Below are 18,956 nucleotides of genomic sequence, written 5' to 3'. Positions count from 1 at the left end.
TCCGGTTTTGTGGCCAACTTCATACTAATACTATAATAACATGCCATTATAGTATTAGTATGAAGTTGGCCACAAAACAGGACAATATGTGTGAACTTGTCCAAGTGTCAAATGTACAATAGTATATACAATAGTAGGGTTGGTCAAAAAATGAGACAATATGAGTGAAGTTGTCCGAAAATATGGATGGATTGGTATATTGTCTAAACCGCCAAGGGTTGTCCAAAATTACTGTACAGACGTCTGTGTGAATGCAATTAATAAGTGATTGGTGCTCAAAGTGTGAGCCTCGAATATATTTCGATTTTCATCATAACAAATTTTTAATGTAAACATGACTGTGGTTATTCAGAACTCAAAACAAAATTTAGCATATCAGTCAATTTCATCATTTGCAACACAGGCACATGCACGCCTTGTTCATTTCGTCGCCACCAAATGTGTTATTGAAAGACTGAACTGAGCTAATCAGATTTATTATGCTGAAATGACACTTTCCTGAAAGCAATAAAGATCTTGTTGAAACACAGTTATGAGTCATAACATAATAACCGATAAATTGAAATCAGCGGCAGACTTTTTGCAAACGAATTATTACATAAACATAAACAACAGCTGATCGCGTAAATCTATTTGTTTTGTTAGTTTGCAATAGTGAAATATCGAACAAAAATAAATGTCTCAAACGGTAAAATGATTGAATTTGGTGATTCTACACCAATTTACGCGTTTCAAATATTTAAAAAAGTAACATCCCGATTTTCAAATAAGAGCAGCACTTTTAGATTTAGAGGATACCGTATCGGGTAGAAGATCCCGAAATTTTAGTCTCTGCTATACATATTCGCACAAACACCATTGGTGTTGTTGGTCTCGCGAATAATTATTGTTGCTGTTGCTGCTACAGACGTTTACATACATCAAGCATTACTACGAAGTAATTTGGGAGTGTGTTTGGTATATGTGTCTCTTGAAAATGACTTTGAACACATTGAAATTTTGCTATAAATTATATATTTTTCATGAGAAAATGTATAAATCGGTATGTAGGTCTAAAAAGCAGTATTCAACATACTGATTTATTATGACAAAAAATGACCAAAATTCATTGAGGTATTGAAAAAATCAATACAGTTGGTACTCTAGCCTACAGCCATATCTATACTTGTGGATTAATGACATCAGTCATAGCTCCACAATTACACTGACGGCCCGCGTTTTCCAAGGCGGTGATTGGGGTTCTAAAATTTTCGTTGTTGATCCGCAAATAATGGGTCAACATCTCCAATGCTTGCACGCGAAGTGATTGAGTTTCGTAGTCTTGATGTGTTGGTGGCGGCTTCTCATCACTGGGCAACGCTTGTGCGTCAACAACGTCACAGTCTACTTTGTTTGGACCGCGGCCAAAATTACTACCACCACTGCGACCATACGGATGCATTCGATTATTGCCGTTTGGCTGAACATTTCGCTTTCTCGAATTTCGGCCGCCAACGTTGTTGCGACATTCCGTACTCCGGGGACTTTCGTCTTGGGCGCCCCTTTGTTTGTTCATTATACTTTGGAATTCATGGAAGCTCGACTCGAACACTTCTATGTATTGGGGTGCCCAGATTTTTCTCATGAAATATTTTTGTCATTTTTTGTTCGGGAGGTACCTCAAAAAGCCAATTTTCAGAGTTTTTGTCTGGTAAGACTCCCCATATTTTCGAGGAAAAATAACATTGCACCAAGATACCTACCCTAAAAGGCCTATACTTAAGGATTTCTTGGCCAAAAACTTAACTTAAGGATTTCTTGGCGATTTTCTGAGAGTTGAAATCGAACCAACCGAATATGCGGCTAGAAATATATGAAAACATTACTAGACTTGGTCATGTAGGTACTTAAAATGTTCGTGAGGGATCATACTAGATGTTCAAAGGTAGTAAAGGCAGAAATTGTTTGCTCAATGGGGTGATATAGCCGTGAAACTGAAGCTCATCAGATTTTTACGGCCATTTGATAGCACCGAAAGAAAACCTGAAAAACAGTTTTTTTTATTTTTTTTATTTTATTAAACACCGCCAAGCTCTGGCTGAATAAAATGTGGGTTTTGATTGAGGTTTGGCAGGAAAAGAGCGCAAGACTGTTACATATTCAAAATAATAAACAATTAGTAGCAATAGGTTTCGATAACTATCAGTTCTCGTTAAAAACCTGGCTCTTTTCGTAAATTATGCGGTAATCACGATAGTAGGAACATGAAAACGAAAACAGTCATGCAACCAAGATGGAAATGCCTGATATTAGTCTATGGCAAACGGTCCAAGATAACCTTTGGTAAACGTTTCCAAGGGACAAAGGCTATGTGAAGCGTTTAATTACGCGTTAATTTGAGACTCTAGGACAGCAAAATTCGTCGCTCAATTTATACCGGTAGATAAATTGACGAGAAGTTTTACGTCTGTAAAGGCAGATCCATGTTGATTGCAGAGTGCATTGAGTTGACATGGACAATGATTTGAAACGTAACTAGAGCATTTGATGCTATTTGATAAATAATTCAAATTTGATTTCAATGATAAGAATATTAAGTCGCCAACTCGTGGATGGCTTTAACAAAGAACAAAATGAATTTACAATAAATAAGTGTAAACATCACAGAAAGGTATCATCATTTCAATACATATGGAAGAATGTACGGAAAATAATTCGTCAGAATTTTAGTATTGATTTTTGCTGCGTGATTTGTGTGAGATCAGTTTGAATCAGAGGGGCGAAACCGAACTGTCATCATCAATTACAACGCGGCTGTCAGAATAAAGTACAAATTAAATACACGCCTGACAGTCTTAAGTGCGCCTTCGTAGAACGAATTGTTGAATTTGACACTTGACTACGGCTACTGTGTTTGAAAACAACAACGTTTTTTCGTTGATATATTTTTTACGACTGAAAAGAATAGATAAAGAGAAGTGAAAAATAAATATGTGTGACAACATTTGTAAGTGAAAAGTGTTTTAAATCTAAAAAGATATCATTATGTGGATGTGATTTTGTTTTACGAATAAGTTGTTTCGTTCTTTCCTATTAAGGTGCAATGAATGATTTGGATGACACATCCATATTATCGAATATCAAAGAACGTTTTCAACGTAAACAAATTTATGTAAGTTTTCTTTAGATTTGCTGATATTCAAATGAATTTTAAAATCAACTAATTGAACTTTCTCATGATTTGCGTTTTTGATGTTTTACTAGACGTATGCATCAAATGTTTTAATCTCTTTAAACCCGTATGGAACATTTGATGGTCTCTATGGACCGCGAGAAATGGATAAATATTTGGCTATCAACACGTTTTCCGAACAACCACCACATGTTTATGCGATCGGTAAATATTCCTTTTTAACATTCGTCATGCAACCATATTTTATTTCTGTATTTTCAAATAATACTAATATAATAATAATCTCTAGCAAACGAAGCTCTGAATAACTTGAGGATGCACAACAAGTCCCAATCAATATTGATTACGGGTGTATCAGGTTCCGGTAAAACGGAAAATGGGAAGCATATCATGGAATTGTTGTGTCAAACATCTGTTAGCTCGCGAAATGTGTCCAAAGCGATCCCGATTCTCGAAGCATTTGGAAATGCCAAAACGCGCGGAAACTCGAATAGTTCCAGATTTTGCAAAAATGTTGAGGTGAAAAATTTCAACGAATTTTAAGAAACAACATGATACCTAGCATGATACTGACTATTCATTTTTATTCTTTTAGCTTATCTATGATGCGAACGGGAAACAGCTTGGCGCCAAAATTTCATATCATTTACTCGAAACAAGCCGAGTTTCTGCCGTAAATATAAATGAAAGCAATTTCCACATTTTTTACGACTTGCTTTTTGGTTCTTCGGACGATATGTTGAGAAAAATGTGTCTTAATCGGTTCGCTTCATACAAAGTGAGTATATTTGTGTTTCAGGAGCCATAGGAATAAAATGGCTCCTTAAACACACAATGATAAGAAAATTGTTCAACATAAATTCTTGCTTCTAGTATCTTCCGGATAAAGATTTGGTGTTGAAACCGAATGAAGACACAACGTTCTACAGCAGATTCAATATTGTGGATGAAAATTTGAGTGGACTTGGCTTTACAATAAACAATAAGAAGAGCATTTATATAATTCTGGCAGCAATTCTGAATTTGGGAAATATTCAGTTTGAATCATTGACCGATGATGACAGTTGCAATGTCACAATTGCATCCAACATTTATTTATGCAATGCTGCAGCTTTATTGGGCGTTGACGAACGGGAACTGGCGGATGGTTTGACTAGCCTTACTCTAGAAATGGGCAATCAACGAATCAAGTACATTTATAATCCAACAAAGTTGCTTAATGCATGGCTAAAACAATAATTAATATTGTTTTTTTTTTTAATTTATATATTTTAGATCTCCTTTGACTACAATTGCTTCTGAAAAGGCAAGGGATAGTTTAGCGACAGGTCTATATGGCAAAATGTTTGGCCAAATGATGCAAATAATTAATAATCATCTATCGTCATCTTCTGTAAATTATTCGATTAGCATATTAGACATTGCTGGATTCGGTAAGTTGACAATGTTTTTTTACTCCATATATATTACTACTATTTACAAATTAACACTGAAATAAAATACTGCTTTTTTAGAATATTTAACAGAGAGTCAAAACACGTTTGATCAACTCTGCATAAATTATAGTAATGAACGCTTGCAAAACTTGTTTGTTGAACTCATGCTTTCAAGGGAAAAACAGTGGTATGAGAGCCAAGCTTTGGATATACCTTTCGTAGAGTTCTTTGACAACTCATACATCATTGGTATGGAAAATTATTTATTTTGGAATTGAGAAGTTGGACATGATTTTTTTTTCTTAATATTAGATATTTTCGACAACAAAACAAAAGGAATATTCACCTTACTTAACGATGAATGCATGAAAAAAACTCCTTCAACTGAGAATTTTACAAGAAGCCTGAAAAATGCATGGAACGAAGACAAGTCCTCGCCCATTTCATGGCGTGTTGTTGGCCAACGATCAAAAGAAAATTCTTTTTTGATTCGGCATTTCACAAATCCCGTCATTTATTCAACGGTAAATAAATATTTGATATTGGCTCCTTAAATACATGAACAGTAGCTGACCCATTACTAATTTACCTAAAACAATCTTTTCATTTGATTCTATTCATTCACGAAAATTAACAAGTATATTATTGATCATTGCGTTTCAGGATGATTTTGTATATAAAAATCGTAAACTCATTCCAAACGCTTTGAATTTGATAATCAAGAAATCAACAGCATCATTTGCAATATCTGATTCCGATTCAACACTTGAGCGCACGACGAAATCCACGGCGTCATCTTTAAAATGTGAAATAGACGGTTTACTAGGAAGACTGAAGGAGACTGTAAGCAATAAATTCAAAAGAATTAGAATTTAGAGATAGGTATAGAAATATCGAATCTGAATATTTGCAGGAATTGTACTTCGTGCGTTGCATACTGCCAAACAATTGCAAACAATATGGGAGTTTTAAGGAGGAATTGGTTTTAAAACAACTGAACACATCATGCGTAATTTCATATGCCAGGTTCATTCGATTCGGGTTCTCTAAGCGTATTGATTTCCAAGAGCTTGTCAACAAATGCAAACTGTTCGAGGATAAACTGAATACGAAATATAAATTTTTTCGTATGGATCGATCGCAATTTTATTCGAAAGTACTTTTGTCTATTGGCTTCAGACTCAAAGAATTCAAAATCGGAAACGGTGCGATCTTTTTCCGTTCAAATAAATTTGAATTATTGGAAAAACTTTTTTCTGACATGACATCAGAACCAAACTTGATATCTGCTACCGGGGAGACACGTGCGCCAAAGTAATCCTCTTAAAATTATATTTTATCAACTAATCATTGTTTTAACTGCTTTGAATATATCTTTACAGATCACGTTCTAAACATCCTTTAGAAAAGATTGAAGGTTTTTTTTTGCGATCAAAATGGCAATCTTACATGTCAGCCATCAGATTCTTAAGTATGTTGAAAAATTTACCAATTCATTGAAATCACTGGATAAAAATGCTTTATTATCTTGATTATTATAGTAAGATGGAAAAATAATGAATATTCAAAGAAAATGAAGAAAACCGACTCTATTCCGCCAAGCAATTTATGTTATGAGCAACCGGTTGAAAAAGAAAAAACTTCAGAGCCAGAGCATCTACCACAGTTACGAGAAAATACAATCAACGTGAAAATATTCGATTCTATTCGGCCGCGCAATGTTGGTGATAATCCGAAATCAAAGCAAAAAGGTCCAAAACGACCACTACAGGAAGAGAGAGATATGGATTCAGAGAATGAAGTTCCAAAGAAGCGATACAAGAAATCGGAGAAAATGCCATCTTCTTCTATTCGTTTTAATCATTCGCTTTCCCACTTTCCACTAATTGATAAAAGCAGATTGGTGCGTTGTAAATATGAGGACTGTGCCAATAAAAAGTCATACGTTTTCTGCGAAACATGCAACGTCCACTTGTGCTTTTGCATTGCAGACGAACGCAATTGTTATACGGATTTCCACAAGATCAAAAAAGAATGATGATGATTATGAGCATGCCAATCTCTACTAATAATTTTACGTTATTCTTCAAAAAACCGTTTTCTTTTTTATATTAGTTTTTCATGCATTAAAACTTACAGCAACATAAGACTTAGGAAACAAATTAACATTACATGTTCTAGGAAAAATGACAAAATTCTTATTCTATTTCTATATCTATTGACTGAGATGTTCATTTATTTATTTATTTACCAACAAAACATCAAATAATTTATTTCAATTTTATGTTGAAAGGAATCCAAAAAAGAAAATAAAGTGTGTTAATTGCGCCATATAAGCTATAATAAAAACTCTTTCAAAATAAAACAACCATTTTTGATTTATGTTTCTTGAAGATTTTGAAAACTAATTTCAGTTGCAATCAAACTTAAGAACCCGTTTTAAAATGGTTCGTTTTTTTAATTGGTAGATGATTTACATAACGTAATAACCAATTTATATGATCTATCGAGATTTTTCAAACTCTCGCGCTAAGATTGTGATAAATAAACAGAGTGTCAAATTGTGTGATATATTATTACGCACATTATGTCGCTGTACGGTTGCGTGTGCCGAATGGCTTTGTTCCACCGAGTGCACATTTTTGTCTCACTCATTGAACATTCTGGCCGTAGCTGCGGGCGCAACTGCACAGATATTCTGACAAGTGTATTTGTATACATTTACAAGTATTAGTGTCATATTTGGCGCGGAATAAATCAAGGCTCACTCTGTTTCCAATCCCATTTTTGCGCCTATTGTCAAATGTCATCACTCATCAGTTTCTATTTCATTGCAAAACATTGATAATCATTGCTTATATACATAGTAGCATAAGAAATAATCACAAAGAGACAATAACAATAGAAAATTGAATAAATCGTGCAGTCAATGTGAATTAAAAACACTGATATACGTACAAAAGAAACAAAGGACCAATCATAAACATGATCTATGAACCTATAGATACAGCAATGAAAACTTTGGTTTTTCAATGCGAAAACGTGAGTTCTTATATTATGCATAGTTATGTAGAAATATGTCACTCAGAATATTTTTTTAGAATTATGTTTATTGTTTTGTAGCCTGAAGATGTACCCAGATTGTATGAAGAACTACTAAATATTGGTGGAATCAAAGACTGGTACCCATCTCAAGATCCGGAAATAAGTTGGCAACCTGGTAGTGTACAATTTGAAACATTCGAGCAGGCGTTTGCTGTATTGACAAAAGGTGTATCAATAAAAAATGTACGTTTTCTACATGGATGGTATACGGATTGGTCATGGGTTTCATTGAAAAACACAAATGAATCATTTTTTGTACAGCTTGATGACAAGTTAAATGATGACTGCATCTGTGAGGTCATAAAATACATCGATATTCTACACCTCATTCACTTCGCACAACTTAATGTTCGATTCAAAGCCTTAACAGAGATCAGTTTCTTGCACCCACGCATTTTCCCATCTACGGTCGGTTCAATGGGATTAATCAATTTTCGATATTTGCTTGAAATGTTTGGTGGATCAGTGAAAACACTTTCTGTATCTTTAAACGCTTTCCCTACAATTCTAGGATTTTATTCCGATGCTTTCAAAAGATGTATATTAAGGACAATTCATAAATGTACTGGACGTGAGTTTAGAACTCTTTACTGTTATGATTTTGCTTGGCCTGATTATGAGAACGAAAATTTTGACTGTGTCATACAAATGTTTTCACAACGGAACATCGAAATAAGATTCAATTAATCTCATGTATGAAATCAATGACAATGTAAAAAGAAGATTCGATTAGATTTAAATCTTTATAAAATATGTTTTATATAAACTATTAAATGAATAAACACGATTATATTACTAATTCCTAGCAAATTCTGGTTTTCTGTGTTAGCTGTTCCCATTCTGATCAGATGTTAATTGACCATTTTTTGAAATTCCCACTTTTGAGATTTTCCACATATCAATCAGATATGATAAGTACGTGAAATATATATTGTCAGTTTAGCTAAAGTATAGCTGACTGATCTGTCTGTCTATCAGTACACCTCAACAGGTATCAACAGGTATTAGTATGTGTATACAAACACATCGCATAACCACGTGTTTGGGTTCACTGAACCCTTTGTTTACATCACACCATAAGTAAACCGGTTTGTTGTGTTTCAGGAGCCAATAAGATTGACAGTCCGAGTAGTAGTAGTCTGTGGGTTTTTGGAAATATGTGCTTTGTTTTAAAATTAAAGAAATATTGGCTTTTGGGTGGGTTTGGAGCATTTAATGCACATATTTGAAATCTATTTTATTTTTTAAAAAAATGAAAATAATGTTTAATATAAGAAAAAGAGGCGGGTCGTAATTTTGATATCAATGGGTTTCATTGTCCTTTTAGAATGACTGCGCGTTTCTTTTTGTACCGGATGAGATTTCCTCGTTCTTCATCTGTCATTTTCTTTCCAATTTTTTTTGACTTCATTGTCATATAGGTTTTTGATAACAGAGTAACAAATTCTACTTTATGATCATACGATGTTGGTTCTTCTTGCTGGATGTGTTTCAAGTCAAAATCTTCAAATAAATCATGTACATCTATTTTTTCAATAATTGTTTTGATCACCGCATTGAAATTATTGCCTTGTTGGTTTTCTACATAGATCATTTTCAAAATGGCATTACAAAAAATAGTAATTTTTAATGTGCTTGCAGATGGTTGAGCGATTTTTCCAACTATTGTAGTTTTCATTGCCAGAAGCTCATCATTTATTTTATCATTTGCAGTGATTAAAACGTTCGCGCATGTTGCACACTTGTGTTTGTGTTTTGTTACGTCTTGGATGAATTTACCCTCAATACATAGCGCTATGTATGCGCACATATGTGATTCATATGGGTCCATTAACTCGATCTCTCCCATCATTACAGCTTCGTAGTTGAGCTCCACATCAATTTCAAGCGCTTCAGGTTGATGCTGAACAGCCGGTGGAAAAGGTTTCCATAGATTTTTAGAAGATATGGTCAGAATTCCCGTTGAATTTGTGATTACATTGTGGTCCTTCGAAGTCATTACCGGATGGCAAATAAGAAGTTTTTTGAAACCGCTCGCAAATTCAATTACATTTGGATTGTCATTTCGTCCAAGTCGATTTCTGAAAATGAACCGAAATTACTATTTTTTTTATATGAATTAAAAAGATAAGAAAGAGATAAATTTCCATACCTTATTAGAGATAAAAAAGTCTCTAAGTGATCCTGGCTGAACTGAAACGCTTGCAATTCCTTCAGAGGACCGTTGAGTATAAAATCTTTATATATACCCCGAAAACTAATGAAATCGTAATAGAAACCAGAAAAGCCTCGCTCTACATCGGAGTTCAATATCGGAACTAGGGTTCCAGCATCCGTTCGGAATTCTAATTCTGTTATGTATTGCTTGAATTTTTCAGCAAATTCGAATATACGGGTCGCAGTGTTTTCATTAAGGGGTTGCTTGTACCGATCATCCTTCTTGCTGCCTGCTCCGAAATTTAAATATGTCAAATCCGTCGTTGAAATTCATAATGAGATTAACAGTGGCTTCACAATTCTGGAACTCTTCGTAGCCATCTTTTCGTAATTGCTCTATACTATCAGCCACACTTTTACTAATCGTTTCCGCAGCTAACTTAACATTCATTGGCTTTTGTTTCCAATTGATATGCAGTGGCGTCAATTTGTTGAAGAGGTTGAAATTATTTACAGATTGTCTGTTGACTAATATTTCAAGAAGACTCCAGTTTATCAATTCATTATTATGATAAATTTTGTTTGATGAAAAATGCTTCCTAACGAGCTTGAGCATGTGGGGTGGATCAAAAATTACATATATTCTTTGTTGTGGATACGTCGGACTTTGGAAATACGGTTGATCTGATTTGAAATTTGCACCAAGTTTTTCAGCGGCAGTTACATTTCCTTTTAAGCCATCACCGGTTAAGGAAAATATTATTGCTCCTGCTGCTTCGACTTCTTAAATGGTCCACAAAGTTAGTGCTGCTCTATCAACGCTGTCTAAGCCGTTACACAGCTCATATGCAACGGGAACTTTGAAATCTGGCCCAACAACCATATAAACCAGCGCTTCTTTAGCTAATTTAGCATCTGATTCCGTTTCATTGCCCTTTTTTTTGGTTGTACTGGTGTATGTACTGAAACCAACAAATTCTTGCTTTTCATTGTCATAATGAAGTCCTTTTCTTATATGAACATCGTCATAAATCAGCGCTAAATGTAGTTTATGTCCATTCGTAGCAAAATATGTTTCTGACTTTTCGCGTATGATGTCCAAAGCACTGTTACAAATGCCTGGTGTTCCATCAACTGAAGTAAACCACAATTGTAAAGTTCGAATCTCTGGCAAATGGTTATTGAAGAAAATTCGTAATGATTTGTAAGCTGCTGTTGAATAGTATTGCTGTCTCATACTGAATTTTCTGACATTCTCTGAATATTTTTGGTTTCCAATTCCATGGACCAAACAGTGAATCACTTCTCGTTGTTCCTAAAAATTCGAAAAATGTAGAGTCATATCAATTTACAGCGGATTTTCACAAATCGACATATGACATCAAATGTTATGTTTAGTGAAATTAATGTGATTGGTAAAAACCATGCGATACTTGAAAAAATACTTACACCTGATAAGTGAGATACATTTGTCCAATCACGTTGAAGAGATCGTTGTAGTTCTTTTAATTGCGAATCTTTTGATTTTATTTTCATTCCCATTTCTTCAACGACTTTTTTGTATTTTTCCAACTCTGTGACCGCTAGCATAATGCTTTTATATTCTTCTAAATCTAAAACAATCGTTGCAGATTTAGTTCCAGATCCAAATCCATCGTCTTCACAATCATCCAGGTACAAGTCGGTGATTTCATCATTATTAAATCCTGGTTCTTGTATACTTGCGGCATAGATATGATTGTTTTCACTTGCGATGTGTGAACTAAAAGTAGTTGAAAAAACGGATAAAGTATAGTTAGCGTTTAAAATCTTCCAAAAAAGACTAAATTTATGGGCCAGAGATCGTTCCATTACCCGGTTCCTTAGAATTCCCAGATATGATGCACCATGGTGTTTGAATATCTGGATTTAGCATATGGAATCTTAGCTGTGTTTCAGGAGCCGAGTAATGGAACGATCGCTGGCTCCCATATATTGAACTTTCTTGACAAATAATAATTATTATTGTTCAACGTGACACCGCGTTACACATACCGAATGATGGGAAATACATTTTTCCGAAGCACCGTCTTTGTTTTATGTTTTTTGATATCGTTTGGATTGAAATGAAGATCACACACATGCAATTCACCATATTCATTCAACGGTTGGTGTCGTTTGATTTCCTTTATCCATTCTTTTCTCGATTCATTTATTCTGAAGAACAATAGAAAATATAAGAGACAATACTAATTTTAAAAAATGTTCAAAACTGATTAATTACTCAAAGAAACTTCTTCCACAATCATTTCCACGGCTTAAACAACCATCTATACAACACATTCGCATTCTATCAGATAAATTTGTTGGAGTTTGTGCGAATTAAAATAACGTAGGTGATAACTAATTTGTATGATCTGTCGACATTTATTAAAATCTCGCGCTCAAATGCCACAACTTTTCTAGACAGATTGAGAAATCGCGTGATATATTATTATGGTGTGTGTTTGCGTGTAATCACATTATACCGCATAGCGCCACTTTGTTCTTCCGATTGCACATTTTTGTCTTGCAAAATGAACATGCAGAATACAACCATAGCTACGAGAGCAACAACACAGAGATGGTGACAAGTTAGATCCATACAAGCATTATTTGGCGCTCTCTGTCAATCAAGGCACACTCTGTTTTTGTCTGCGCATTCGAATCAGTTGAAAAGAAGTTAAAAAAGAGCTAACATACATTTTTCGGCGCTCATAGAGAGTGAAGACAGAAGAAGTGATGGCGAAAAAACGACAAAAATCCAAAATAACACAAGTTAAATTGAAGCAAATGTTGGCAAAGTTTAAAATTCGTGAATGTCGTATCAAACTGCAACGATTGACCATATCAAGTATGTATATTCTAATCGATGAATTCCAACAAATATATTTTTCATTGTTGTTCATGGTCATAATAATGGATGATAATAATTAATTTCGTTTCTCAAATGCATTTTGTTATAGACAACGATGAATTTCGAAAGGCATTATTCGAAAAATACGGCATTCGCAATTGTGCTGTACGTCTTAATCGTCTGGACGAGAAAGATATTCCCAAAGTGCGCCCAAAACTGCTTCCCACTGGCAACGTGCGTTCGAATTCAACTATAAGCTGGTTCCCATCTACATCAGCAATACAAAAGAAGTCGGTTGATGCATTATCTTCTCTTGTCGCTTACCAAATTCAAAATGGTATTACAACACGAGTTACTGGAAAAAGTGAGTATTCTTTTACACACATAAATGATAACTAGGAAGGAAATTGATTCTTTTGTGTTCATTCTTATCAACAGAAACTTCAACAACAATGCCGAATGGAGGGCCAGCAAAACGTCAACGCGCCAAATCGATGTATGCACCACCAAAACATGAAATCAAAAAGAAAGCCACAATGGATGACATGCATTTGGAGTTGTACGCAAAATATGAAAGTCCGAACCGTGGTCTAAAATCAAGCGCTGTACGCCAGTTACCTGACCCGCAACCAAAACCAGTTCCAGATTTCCAGAAAATTCACGATGAATTCAAGGCAAAGCTTCGAGCAAAACAAGCAAAAAATTAGATATACAAGTCTTGTATGTTATATGACTCCAGAAAAATTAAAATCAATAAAAAATCATAGAAAAATATAAAACTGTGTAGAAGTTTTTTTTAAATAATTCTACTGTTTCTCATTCATGGCAACATTACCGTAAATATACGGCTCCTGAAACACATTTTCCAGCACTCAAAATGTTTGTAAATGTGCCAACTACAATATTCCGGCGCTACGCCGATTTTGAAGAGTTATGGTTGATTTTATACGAAAAAGGGCCCAAAATTGTTTTTTCCACTACTAGTGCACACGTTTTGATCCATACTTCGTAAACCACTTGGCCGATTCTAGCAAGTTTGATATCAAAATGCTCATTGTGACTCCCACTTTCAGAAACAAGTTACATCAATGTGGATTTGCTTGGAAATTTCGGTTATGTTATTCGTGGCGACATTATCGTAAATGTACGGCTCCTGAAACGCATTTTCACATTATCATTTTTTCGCTTTGGCCAAGCAATAGCACAACTTCATTTTTATTATTTCCGCGCGCAAAGTGACAACTAACAACAATGAATCGTATGATGTATTTCTTTGTATTGTAAATGAATGTATATATATACTTTATGAATCATGGTATAGTGTCGCTCTGTTCCAAATGCACAATTTTGTTCTATCGATTGCACATTTTCTCAATACCAATACACGCAAACAGTTCACGAGCGCTCCCAAGTGACACGATCAAGGCTCACTTCGTTTTTGTCAGTGCCACTGAAAATACACCGTTGATAATTGTGTAGCGACATTTTTGTCGCGCTCATTTATCTTGTCAATCTATTCTTCATCAAAAAATCTCAATTAGTTTTGTGAAAAAAGAAAAAGAGACTGTACTCCATTTTTAAAATGGCATACAAAAAGAGTGAGTATACTTACTGAATATATTTATATATATTTGAATGTTTGGTGAAGTTAAAATAGTTGAGCTCAACGTTTTTTAAATCAAAATAAAGTGTAGAAAGAAAATGTCACACAAACATGATGTCCGATATCAATTTAGAATTTTGAGAATTCATTTTCAAAAGTGAATCATTGCAAATCATATATTTCCATACAGAGTGCCATTATGGGAATGCTTCACAACGGCCAGCATCGCTACCACCACCACCGCCGCCACCACCGCCGCCGTTGCCGCAATCAGCAAAACACCTGTCAAATGTGAACATTCGTTTGAAGCAGATGAATTGGAAACCATTAGCAAAACACCATTTCGCAGAAGGTTGTTTCTGGAAAGAACAACAAGGTGTGAATGTTTATTGTTCGTCCGAAGAGGAAGACATTCTTGACGGATTGGCTCAACACTTCGCACTTCCAATCCTTAACGTAGCTCAGAAAACAGCCGAAAAGTCCAAGATTGATTTACGTGTGCTAGACAGAATATCTGTTCAGAATTTATTGATTGTGCTTCGAGTCTCTTTCAAAGATACATCATATGAGCAAATAAAGCAACATATTCTACGTTGTGAAACCACAAAATTAAACTCAGATTTCATTGAAAAACTCATCAAATCGTTACCAACACCCGATAAAATGAAGGAATTATGTGAATTGAACAACAGAGGCATTCAATTATTAGCTGTTGAAAAATTTGTTGCAAGTCTCGGCGACATCAAGCAGCTGATACCACGTTTGGATTGCATGAAGTTCATGATCTGTTTCAACGACATGGCTGAAGACTTGGAACATGATATCTTGACTGTGACGTCTGCTTGTAACGAGATAATTGCAAGCAAAAAGTTTGGAAAAATCCTCACAGTAATTTTATCGATATGCAATTTGATGAATCCCGGCTTTCAAACAATCGGGTTTGAGCTAGATATCCTGAAAAGATTGCACGATATGAAAAGTTCGCACAGAGAATATACCCTTCTGCATTTCGTTGTTGAAGCGGTTTACCGCAAATATCCTGAGTGCTTGAACTTGGCCGACGAAATGGCTCACGTGGGCAAAGCTACTCGTGTAAATTCTGATGACATCAAACAAACAATCGAAAAAGTTATACAATCATCAGAAAATCTTCAAATATTGTTGAAAGATATCGGCGGATCTCAGTCATCAGGGGATAAGTTTGAAGAACAGATGTCACCATTCGCATTGAAAGCTCATCATCAAGTGGATATGCTGAAAAAGATGATGCATGATATGCACAATACTTACCTCAACGCTAGCAAATACTTTGCATTCGATGTCAAAACGTGTTCTATGGATGATTTCATTACAAACATCAACAATTTCAAAACACAGTTTGCAAAAGCGTATGCAGAAATATTGATACTTCAAAAGAAAGGAATGCCACGTCGATCATTCGGTAGACAGCTACAAAAACCAGTAAATGCTAAATCAGGTCAACATCAAGTACTCAACGCACCCATCGTTGATGCCAAAGTGAAAAGGTTGTGCAAAGGATGTACAGTTAAATTGAAGCGATTAAGCAAACAAGGTATGCGTTTATTAGGATCGTTTACATCGTTTTTGTATTGCATTTTAAAAATTGTCGTATCTGTTTAAACTTTCAGACATCGTGGCCGCAAATCAATCTGGCAAACGTAAGCGTAGACAACAATAGTTCCATCCGAAGCGACAGTGTAACCGCCAATCCCCCAAAATACATAAATCATAGTAGAATATGAATAACAATTCTGAAAATAATGCTCATAAAGCCGAAAATGTACAATTTTCAAAATAATAAAAACAATCTATATTTCATGGAAACTTTGTGATTATATTTATTTAAAAAAAAAAGCTGATTAGCAAAGAAGATTTTCCATCATTCAGGTGCTAAGACTCTCTCGTGGAGTTTCCGACCATCACGCACCAGAGAATTTTTTTCATTACAATAATCGATGAGTTTTTTCCAGTTGACATCGTTGCTCAATATGACGTGATAACCAATAATAATTAATAGCGAAATTGCACGTGTCATCATGACGTTAAATCTCTGAAATGAAAGAAAAATCCAAAAAAATCCAATTAATGTTTTTGAAAATAAAATATTTGCTAAATTTCATTCCACCCTTGGATTTGTGACAAATTCCAAATTGTCACTTTCAGTCCGTACTGTAGATATGATCATAATTGGCCGCTCTTGACCCTGAAAAACTTCCGCACTTCCAACGGTGATATCCGGACATCCATTGTTGATTAAATCTTCTCTAATCACCTCACATTGACGATGATAGGGAGATATTATTCCGATATCTCGCTGCGTGACCTCCATTCCAGTGCATTTTTTATCCAACAGTTTTTGGACCCATTCAATGACAGCCTCGGCTTCCTTTTCATTATAGTATGTGGTGGAATTTGGCGACTGTTTGCAAACGCCCTTCACACTATCGAAAATCATTGGAAATTCTTTGTTTGGTAAAAGGTCGTTACCAATAAATCGATGGGTTGCACCTAGTTGTTGACAAGATACATTATGGACACATTTTTATTATTTTTATTCCAAAATGTAATTTTGGTTGGTTTTAGCTAACCTGTTCCAGCTTTGGGTTCTAAGAGGCCATCATAAAATTGTATGTTCGGTATCTTCAAAATTTCTGGATGTGAACGATAATTTTTTGTCAACTGGATCATGTTGTTTGTTTGCGAAGCTAGCTGGTAACATGGTTTGCTATTTTGCAAATACTCCATGAATGAAGTTTGGTATCCACATTTGGCTGCAAACTTCGATAGCGATATGGCGTCGAGCTGCTTCGTATCGCCAGCTAAGACGATAACGCTGTTGACTTTTTCGTAATCAGTGCATAGACCTATTAAATTCGCATGAAGTTTTAATATATGATCAATGTGTTTATGTAATTTGAACGTTGCAATCTGTATGGGCATAAATTTAAAATTCTTTCTGATTTGGAAATAAAAACTACTTACCAGCAATGGGAATCATAGATACTGGCTCGGTTATGCATCCGGCTTCATCGATAAATACATGGGTAAAATGAGATGAATTGAAATTTGGATCTCCTCTAGCTCCAACCAAAAAGCCGGCAGTCAGAAGGGTACAAACTACAATGCGATACTTATACAAATATTCTAATGATGGAAATTGGAACTCGCCAGCTTTGAAGTTGCATACTGTGCTAATTTTGGCGCTGAGTTTCTCTTTACTGTAAGATCTGGCATACATTCTGAATAATGAAATGTTATGTGTTACAGCAAGGAGTCTTTCCGTTATTTCATCGCATGTAGCATTTGTTTGTGCACAAACTAAAACGGCAGTTTCTCTTTTGGCTACAATCTCGGCTATGGCGGCCACCAAAGTACGTGTTTTCCCTGTTCCTATTTCATAAAAATAAAATCATTTTTTAGATTCTCATAAACAATTAATCATGTTTTACCCGGTGGACCAAACAAAATGAATGGATTTGAATCCTTATCGGCTTGAACGATATATTTTACCGCGTTTTTTTGCTCTTCATTCAATTCGTCGCAAAATTGGAAACTTAAAAAATAACAGTGATAAGTTAGTTTAATAACTTTTTTGCCAAAAAATAGCATACCTGTATTCACTGTCTAGCTTCTGAGGGGAAGTGAGCTCATATCGAGGGTTACCGATGAGAATCGAGAATAAATTGTGTTCCTTGATCCACTTTAATGCATTGTGTTGCAGCTGGTACACAATACGATTTATATTGAAGGTGACATTAAAGAGCTGTGCCTCACTTCCAAACCAGCAAACCAATTCCTCAAATCCTTCCAAAACTTTGAATAGTATGTAGTGTGTGTCTATTTGATAAATCTGCCCAGAAATTACTGTATCTACTTCGCTTCCGGTTGGCTTCGCGGTGAATGCAACGATCGTTCCTCTCCGCCAAGCTCTGTAGTATTTTTGGTAATCACCGTGACTGAATTTAAATAATTGGATAGGACTCGTCCTAGAATGAATCGAAATTTGGACGTTCTGCAGGTCGAAAGTTGCCAGATGTTTTGAATTAGCGGCTTCTTCCATGTGTATTAATGTGCTAAATTTTTCAATGTACACATTCGAAGAAATTCTGGCATCGCCAAAATTTTCACGGATGGACTCAAACTTGGACGTGTCATCATCATTTAACTCAAGGTCAATAATAGCTGGTGGAATCGCATACTGCTCTAACTGTCCCTTGAAAAGTCGTCTGAAAAACAAATTTATTTCATAAAATTTACAATAAATTGAAAAATAAATGAAAAATTACCCAAATGGTATAGTGTTGTGTTTTTCATCATCCACCCTTGTTGTCCGCTTTGGGATTTTAAAAGGTCTTTGCGGTAGAGCGTCAATTATTTGAATTTTACGTTTTGGTGGTTCCACTGGAAAAAAGAGAAAACATTCATCGGTTGAAAAATACGACTTCTAAAACATATTTATGATGAATCACTTTCTTACCATTTTTTGTTGACGATCCAGGCAATTTTACGCCACAAGCGTATTCCTCAGACAAGAAATCCGCTCGGATGGCTGTGTGGCTTCGTTGGCGTCTGCCTTTTTGTGGTTTT

General features: G+C 35.2%; 3 protein-coding genes across 3 annotated transcripts in view; 2 read left to right on the top strand and 1 right to left on the bottom strand.

The window, feature by feature from the left end:
• The first annotated feature begins 3,082 nt into the window (after positions 1–3,082).
• LOC129571686 (myosin heavy chain 95F-like) lies at positions 3,083–8,273 on the top strand. The gene is made up of 9 exons (XM_055451501.1): positions 3,083–3,151; positions 3,244–3,376; positions 3,462–3,691; positions 4,046–4,362; positions 4,448–4,605; positions 7,613–7,650; positions 7,732–7,896; positions 7,975–8,165; positions 8,225–8,273. The coding sequence occupies exons 1-9, from the start codon at positions 3,083–3,085 to the stop codon at positions 8,271–8,273; spliced, it is 1,350 nt and encodes a 449-aa protein (XP_055307476.1).
• A 6,054-nt stretch (positions 8,274–14,327) lies between these two features.
• LOC129571685 (protein diaphanous-like) lies at positions 14,328–16,047 on the top strand. The gene is made up of 3 exons (XM_055451500.1): positions 14,328–14,343; positions 14,539–15,921; positions 15,998–16,047. The coding sequence occupies exons 1-3, from the start codon at positions 14,328–14,330 to the stop codon at positions 16,045–16,047; spliced, it is 1,449 nt and encodes a 482-aa protein (XP_055307475.1).
• Positions 16,048–16,485: 438 nt separating this feature from the next.
• The window catches only part of LOC129571683 (putative helicase mov-10-B.1), a 2,684-nt gene continuing 213 nt past the window's right edge, over positions 16,486–18,956 (bottom strand). The window contains exons 2-8 of the mRNA XM_055451499.1: positions 18,656–18,770; positions 18,235–18,595; positions 17,981–18,090; positions 17,819–17,922; positions 17,352–17,759; positions 16,958–17,233; positions 16,486–16,877 (exon numbers count right to left, since the gene is read on the bottom strand). Of these exons, the coding sequence (XP_055307474.1) occupies positions 16,486–16,877; positions 16,958–17,233; positions 17,352–17,759; positions 17,819–17,922; positions 17,981–18,090; positions 18,235–18,595; positions 18,656–18,770 (1,766 nt within the window). The remainder of the gene's footprint in view (positions 16,878–16,957; positions 17,234–17,351; positions 17,760–17,818; positions 17,923–17,980; positions 18,091–18,234; positions 18,596–18,655; positions 18,771–18,956) is intronic.

Source organism: Sitodiplosis mosellana, unplaced genomic scaffold, assembly GCF_009176505.1.
Source record: "Sitodiplosis mosellana isolate CC-2019 unplaced genomic scaffold, AAFC_SMos_1.0 Smas_scaffold_3127, whole genome shotgun sequence".
NCBI lineage: Eukaryota > Metazoa > Arthropoda > Insecta > Diptera > Cecidomyiidae > Sitodiplosis > Sitodiplosis mosellana.
This window is presented reverse-complemented; position numbering and strand designations above follow the sequence as displayed.

Excerpts from the sequence above, each read along its gene's own strand:
- LOC129571685 (XM_055451500.1), top strand. Across the intron at positions 15,922-15,997 it reads GAAGCGATTAAGCAAACAAG|ACATCGTGGCCGCAAATCAA; the intron begins GTATGCGTTTAT and ends TTAAACTTTCAG.
- LOC129571686 (XM_055451501.1), top strand. The coding sequence starts at position 3,083 with ATGAATGATTTGGATGACACATCCATATTATCGAATATCAAAGAACGT. Across the intron at positions 3,152-3,243 it reads TTCAACGTAAACAAATTTAT|ACGTATGCATCAAATGTTTT; the intron begins GTAAGTTTTCTT and ends ATGTTTTACTAG. Across the intron at positions 7,897-7,974 it reads AAGGTGTATCAATAAAAAAT|CTTGATGACAAGTTAAATGA; the intron begins GTACGTTTTCTA and ends TTTTTTGTACAG.